The following is a 7,515-nucleotide window of genomic DNA, read 5'->3' on the forward strand; positions in this document are numbered from 1 at the left end:
CTAAGGTGCATCTGATACAGGCCATGGTCTTTGCAATCACTTGTTATGCATCAGAGAGTTGGACAATGACTAGGGAGGATAGAAGGAAAATTGATGCCTTTGAGCTTTGGTGTTGGAGTATTGAGGGTACCAAAGACTGCTAAGAAAACAAACAGATTCATCCTAGATAAGGTTAAACCGGGCTGCTCCTTAGAGGCAAGGATTCTGACGCTTTGTCTGACATATTTTGGACATGTTGTAAGGAGAGACCAGTCCCTGGAGAAGGACATCATGCTTGGAAGAGTGGAGGGCAGGCACAGGAGGGGAAGGAGATTGGTTGATTCAGTGACTGTGGTAATCAGGATGAGTGGATCAGAGACAGTGAGATTGGCACAGGACAGAGTAAGAGTTTAGGGCTGTTGTACATAGGGTCGCTATGAGTCGCAAGTGACTCGACAGCACACAACAACAACATGGTTCAAAATTGGGAAGGGTGTACACCAGGGATGTGTCTTATCTCCATACCGTTTCAATCTATATGCAGAACAGATTTATCCAGGAGGTGGGGAGAAATGTGGCATCAGGATTGGAGGAAGATTCATCAACAATCTGCATTAAGGAGATGCCACAACCCTGCTTGCTGACACTGAAGAGCACCTAAAACACTTGCTGCAGAAGGTAAAGGATTGGAGCTTTTAATATGGATTGAGGCTCAATATCAAGAAAACAAAGATTCTCACCACTGGGCCACTTAGCAGTATCATGATGGATGGTGAAGATACTGAGACTGTTAACAGCTTTAGTTTGCTTGGCTCCCCAGTCAAAACTCCTGGCACCAGCAGCCAGGAAATTAAAAGACATATTGTGAAAGGAAAGTCTGCTGTTAGAGACCTCTCCAAAGTACTGAAGCGCAATGAAGTCACTCTGGAGACTAAGGTTCACCTGATACAGGCCATGGTCTTTGCAATCATCAGAGAGCTGGACAATGACTAGGGATGATGGAAGGAGAATGGATGCCTTTGAGCTGCGGTGTTAGAGAAGAGTAATGAATATACCATGGGCTGCCAGGAGAACAAATGGGTTCTTCTAGAGAGGGTTAACCAGGCAGTTCCTTGGAGGCAAGGATTCTGAAGCTCCATTTAACATACTTTGGACATGTTACAAGGGGGGACAATCCTTGGAGAGGGATGTCATGCTTGGAAGGGTGGAGGGACAGCGCAGGAGAAGAAGACCCTCTATGAGGTGGACTGATTCAGTGACTGGGGTAACGGGGATAGGTCAGAGACATTGAGATTGGCCACAAGCAAATGCTGGAAAATAAGTAAGGAAGAGTGGAAAAGAATTGAATTAAAGGTGCTGGAGAAGAATATGGAACATACTATAATAGAACTCCAGAAGAATGAACAAATCTGTCTTGGAAGAAGTAAATCTAGACAGTTCCTTAGAAGTGAGGATGGTGAGACTTCACCTCACATACTCTGGATATGTTATCAGGAAGGATCAATTCCTGTAGAAAGACATCATGTTTGGGAAATGAAATGATTATCAAAAATGGGGAATTCTTAAGAAGATGGACTGACATAGTGGCTACAACAATGGGTTTAAGGAGGGCACAGGACTGGGCTGGGTTTTTGTCAGCAACAAGTGTGAGGAGGACACAGGACTGGGCAGTTTTCTTCTGTTTTAGACATGATGGTGAGAACTCAGAATGAGTGTGATGGCACCTAACAACAAAATCTACAACAGGTGAAAAATTTCATTTTAGAATAAAATTTAGAACTATCATTATGCAGAAATTATTGGTTTATGTTTTGCCTCCTCTAACATTCTTACTTTCTTTGATGGAGAAAGGTGAAGAAGTACTTCTTGAGGAACAAGAGAGGGGAACTAAGTCATCTGTATGCTATGTAATTATTCAAAAAGGTAAAAAGTTCACATAAAGATAATAGCATCACAAAGACAAAAATAATCATTACCCACCCCTGAGCCTTAAGAATTATATTTAAACAGTAGAATTTTATAAAAATAAACTCTGATGAAGGCAAACGGTTTTTCTTTTAGGCTACTACTAATTATCTTAATCTGATAACTAATTATGTTAATTTGATATTTATTATTTGGTAAGAATAGTTGTTGGGCTAGCATTACAAATTCTATACTAACCTATAATATTTCCCAATGCCCACACTGCTTGCTCACAAACATTCTGATGAGGTGAGTGGAGAAGCCTCAGAAAAAGTGGCACAGCATCTGAAAAAAAAAAAAAAAAGGTAAAAACAAAATGGCAGCACTTCAAGTTGGTAGTATTAACTTTATTATTGAAACAAAATAGCAATTTTGGTAACTGAGACCTACAAACAAAAAACTGATCGAAATGTTTACAATTACAGCCCAATTAATGAAAGTGATTTTCATTAGAATTACATTAGTGGAAGAATTCCAATTAGCAGATTACTTATTTAAATGAGTTTTTAACTCAACAAATATCAAATTATGCTGGTGACATTTCATTGATAATTAAACCTTGAATTCTTGATTGTGGAGTAAATAATCTAGTTTTATCCCAATTGAGGTGAGTTTTGTCCTGGGCTCTGGAATAACCACCCCTGGGATAAACGTAGTGTCTTTGGTCTGAGAATTTCAGGCCGTATCAGAGAATATGTGTTGACCAGAAAACACCTATACTGTGAGGTGATCCAAATAGCTTCAGGAGACATGAGTTAAGCTAGCAACTGGCCAGTAAGAACCTGAGCATTCTGAGAACTTCCTCAATGGCCAGCACTCTGGGAGGGCTGCTTTGAGGAGGCAGTGTTGTCTCTGGCAAGCATACTATATTGGCAGGTGAAGCCTTTTTGGCTAAAACATATCTGTAGTTGTAAATAAAATATATTCTATATGAATTCTATTAGTCATTACAGGTAGTTATCAAATTTAAAGTGGCAGTAGGTATCCTCAGGTCAGAAAACAAGGGTATCATGTGGACCCCTGAACTTGCAGTTAGCATCTTGAGGGGAAAATTAACCTTAAACTTATGCCAATAGTCAAATAGGTTGGGGTGTTGCATAGACTCCCTAACTTGTGGCTGTAAAATGCCTAAATAGCAGCCTGACAGTTGGGGTCCAAATTTAAATTTGTGAACTCTCATCTACCTCCAAGTTTCTAGGGTTAAAGAGAAAGAATGCTACAGAGGCAGCTGGTGATTAAAGTATAGAACTGAACCAATTTATACATTTTGGGGATTTGTTTTTTCCTTACTGCACACTTTCAAATTATTATCTTCAGAATTGTGGGGGGGAAAGTCTCTTAACAACGAAGTTCAATTATTGAAGTTAACCTGTGAATATAGAAGTTTAGAGTAAAGTGAATACAGAACTAAAGAGTAACATTAAGTGGGCCACATGGCACTTTCAGAATAAAAAAGTGATACCATTATTATGGTGTTAAGAGTTTATTGTTCAAAATGGCTTCTCTATCCCTTAACGTACTTTACAGTGTGGATGGGTGGGAATATAGGAAGAGTGTGTTAGCCTCCACAAGAGGACTAGCTAGCCTCATTAACCCATAAGGGGATTTGGCCAGCCTCACCAATCCATCGGGGACTGGTTAGTCTGGAGCAGATCCTGCAGCAGAACTGGGGAAACTTCAATGACAGCAAAGCAGCAGCAAGAAAATGTAATGCATCCTTCAGAGGCAGAGATCTAGCACCAGCCAGATGAGGGCCTACAGGAGCAAGAGCCGCAGCAACCACATTGGACAGCCTGGCATGAGACGGAGCAGACTCATTGAAACTGCTATGCCTCTAAACTAGAGCTGGGAGCTTTTTGCCCAAGTTTGTTGGAGGACTGTATTAGACAGAGTCAGTAATGACAGCTCCAAAACTTTGCAACACTGGCCTAAGACTGAGGTGCCTATGAGCACATTTCAGAAACTGCCTGGACTGTATTTTGCTAATAACCTGTATTACAATCTTTTGATTTTCCCAATATGGTTCAGTGTGATTTGTAAGCTACTGCATTGAATTTAGGACCTAGCAATACACTGAAACAAGAGTACTGAGGGTACCATGAACTGCTAGGAAAACAAACAGATTCACCCTGGAAAGGGTTAAACTGGGCTGCTCCTTGGAGGCAAGGATTCTAAGGCTCCGTCTGACATACTTTGGACATGTTGCAAGGAGGGACAGGTCCCTGGAGAGGGACATCATGCTTAGTAGGGTGGAAGGACAGTGCAGAAGGGGAAGGTCCCCTATGAGGATTATTTCAGTGATTGGGATAATAGGAATGGGTGTGGAGATGGTACGATTGGCACAGGACAGAGCAGAGTTCAGGGCTGTTGTACATAGAGTCGCTATGAGCCGTAAGCGACTCGACAGCACATAACAACAATAATGCACTGAGAATGGTGTGTGCTAAGTGTGAAGAGGTACAAGAGGGTGAGGGACATGCCTGATCTCATGGGAATTGGGTTTGTGTTGCTGATGTTGTTGATGGGGTCAGTTATCCTTTGTAAAACGCTGGAAAAGGTCATTCAGGGCTGTTCCCACATGGCCCTTGCTCTTTTTATAATTATACAGCAAATAGTGCGGGGAAACACAGAAGCAGGTTGGCATTTGAACAGAACAAATAATGCAATGAATTAAGTAAATGATTCTTTTAATTTCTTCTTTCCTTCTAATGCAACTCAAAAAAGATTATTTCTGTATATCTAGATAAATCATGCTTACCTATAATAAAAAAATTTATCATCTTTGGTATGTTAAAACAGACTGATAGTGTTAAAACAAGTCTCTGTCTTTTTTTTTAGTCTTTAACGAGCATATAATCAAGCACAAGATCATCAAATTTATATTAGCAGTAAACCATACAAAGCCAAAAAAAAGGTAACAAAACCACCCCACCGAAAGCCCAAACTAATCAGAACGGTCAAGACTGACTGAAATGATCTTTCCTAGAAAATGTACAACATACACAGAGTTTAAAATTTTAACAAACTTAGATAAGTACATAGACAATCTTGATTTAAAAGAACACCATTCTGATGATTTCCTTCTAAGCCAGTTCTAAAGTAGAATGTCTTTTTTGTGGTAAAGTTTTAAGTATTAGTGCCTTTTAGTATGTTTATAATCCCATCTATCAGTGCCAGTCTCTTAAAAATGAAGTTGGAGTTGTAAGGCTGTTGGCACATGTGTATTTCAATTGTACGTTGTTAGATATGAACATTTCCCACTTTCTATCCTTTATGGTTTTCCCTACACCACCAGAACCACCACAGACTTCATGGCAGACAAGGCATTTTCTGCTTTATAGCAGGGTGCTGATCAGTAAATACTAACATTGAGTATCTGTATATGAGAGTACTAGAAAATTTTGTACATATTATTAGCAAGAAAGTAAAAAATAACCCAAACCAATCACACATACAAAATAGATAGTTTTAAGTACAGTTCATTGTAATTCAAGTACATCTTAAATCAGAGACCTACATCAAAGCAATAATTCCAGATTATTAGTCTAAGTAATTCTTTTCCCCCTATCTGTTGAATCAAAAGAAAAGCAAACCTATTACAATGAAGGAACATGTTACACTATTTTTAAAATTTGACTAGCTTATAAAAGACAATTTCTCTAAAATGTACAACAGAAATCTTAGTAAGGGAGGTTAAAATGCCATGAAGCAGTAGGAAAAATTTTTTTTCTAATATAAATCTTATAAATAAAATATACCTATTTAATTCATTCTAGTAAGAAAATTAAGACATGTTCCAAAATAGAAAATGTTAGTCACTTAAATACTTACATTGGCCTATTCCAACTATCTTTATGGGATTGCTATCAATTTATAATATTAATATCTACATTTTTCTTCAGAGATTCACAGATTATTTTTTAATGATTTCTGGTTTTCTAATTATACTAGGTTACTTACAAAATTCGAATACATTGTTTTCCAGAATAGATTCTTCCAATTTCCCTCATCTGCCCACCTGTTTCTGTTTTTTAAAGCCACAATTCTATTGATAACAAACTTACTGGATTGAACTACTGCTTGAGTTTGTTCAGAGGTTCCAGATGCAATGTTTGTTAAAGCCCAGGCAGCTTCAAACTGTAAAGAAGGACTGCAAAAACCAAGCAATTTTTAAAAAAAGAACTTATATTCACTCAATTATTTATCCCCTCCAACATTTTTAAGGTAACAAATATTTTGTTTTGAAACATTATCCATAAAGCATTTTTCTTTTTTTCCCTAAAGACTATTTAATCACTTCAGTTTAAAAGTGTAACCTCTTCATGTGCTCTTATTTTCTAGAAATAAATCTGTACATTTACTTCACAAACCATTTCTCTTGTTAAAATATTTTTGCCAATTTTTGACATTTACAAATAAAGCATATCATTCTCAATTTTCCTTTTTGGTCTTAATTTATCTTGGGCTCTATCAGAGTTTGCACTGTTTTTTCTTTCTTACTTTCCAACCCCATTCCATATCTCCTTTTTTCTTTTAAGAATACCTAACTATTAGATAATCTTGTCTTCACTAATGAATGCAAAGTAATCTTATTTTTAAAATTATGTACTTACTTGTCATCTCTTTCAAGACAATGAACTAAAATAGGCAATATTCCAGATTTTATTAGGTCATCAATTGGTGGATTTCGATCACTGGACAAAAGCTTCCTACAAGATACATTATATTTCTTGTGAAATTTAATGACAGTCAAGTTTGGATTAATATTTGACAGAAATACAAACACTTCAATACTTGGCACAAATATCCTGTCTGAAATTATTTTTTCTTATAAAACTTTTTAACTAATTATAAAAAATATACAGAAATGATCAATATTTACTATAACATAAACCAATTCATGTTTTAAAAAGTCACAGATATATTATTCCCTCCATATAGTCCCAAACAAGAGATAACATAACAACTAAATGTAAAAGAAAGGCTTGGTGGTTCAATGCTTAAGCGATCAGCCAATAACAAAGTTTCATATATTAGTCATTTGAATTAGTGGTTACTCTGGAGAAAAGACTTGGATACCTCCGGCTGTGAAGATTAGTTAAGAAAAACTAGGGGGTAATTCTACTGTCAGGTCTACTGTGGGAATGCTACGGGTCAGAACGGACTCAAAGATACCCAATCTCAAGAATAAATGTTCCTTATATGCTACTTTCTGGCTTATTTTTAATTCAGAAAGAAGGCAGACTCTTTCAATGTCATTTATGTGGCAAAGGAAATTTGTTGTTTGTTGTTATGTGCCGTCGAGTTGTCTGCGACTCATAGCGACCCCATGTCCAACAGCCCTAAACCGTGCTCTATCCTGTGCCAATCTCATTGCCTCTGACACACCTATCCCGAGTGCCTCAGTAACTGAATCAATCCACCTCATAGAGGGTCTTCCCCTCCTGCACTGTCCCTCTACTCTACCCAGCATGACGTCCCTCTCTAAAGACCTGTCTCTCCTTACAACATGTCCAAAGTATGTCAGACGAAGCCCCAGAATCCTTGCCTTCAAGGAGCAGCCTGGTTTAA

General features: G+C 37.8%; 1 protein-coding gene across 1 annotated transcript in view; it reads right to left on the reverse strand.

Moving 5' to 3' along the window:
• Nucleotides 1-7,515, reverse strand: part of KPNA4 (karyopherin alpha 4 (importin alpha 3)) — a 106,701-nt gene that overhangs the window by 53,405 nt on the left and 45,781 nt on the right. The window contains exons 6-8 of the mRNA XM_006901338.1: nucleotides 6,558-6,653; nucleotides 6,009-6,094; nucleotides 2,143-2,229 (exon numbers count right to left, since the gene is read on the reverse strand). Of these exons, the coding sequence (XP_006901400.1) occupies nucleotides 2,143-2,229; nucleotides 6,009-6,094; nucleotides 6,558-6,653 (269 nt within the window). The remainder of the gene's footprint in view (nucleotides 1-2,142; nucleotides 2,230-6,008; nucleotides 6,095-6,557; nucleotides 6,654-7,515) is intronic.

Source organism: Elephantulus edwardii, unplaced genomic scaffold (genome assembly GCF_000299155.1).
Source record: "Elephantulus edwardii isolate Elephantulus edwardi_28Jun2011 unplaced genomic scaffold, EleEdw1.0 scaffold00320, whole genome shotgun sequence".
In the NCBI taxonomy this organism is placed as follows: Eukaryota; Metazoa; Chordata; class Mammalia; order Macroscelidea; family Macroscelididae; genus Elephantulus; species Elephantulus edwardii.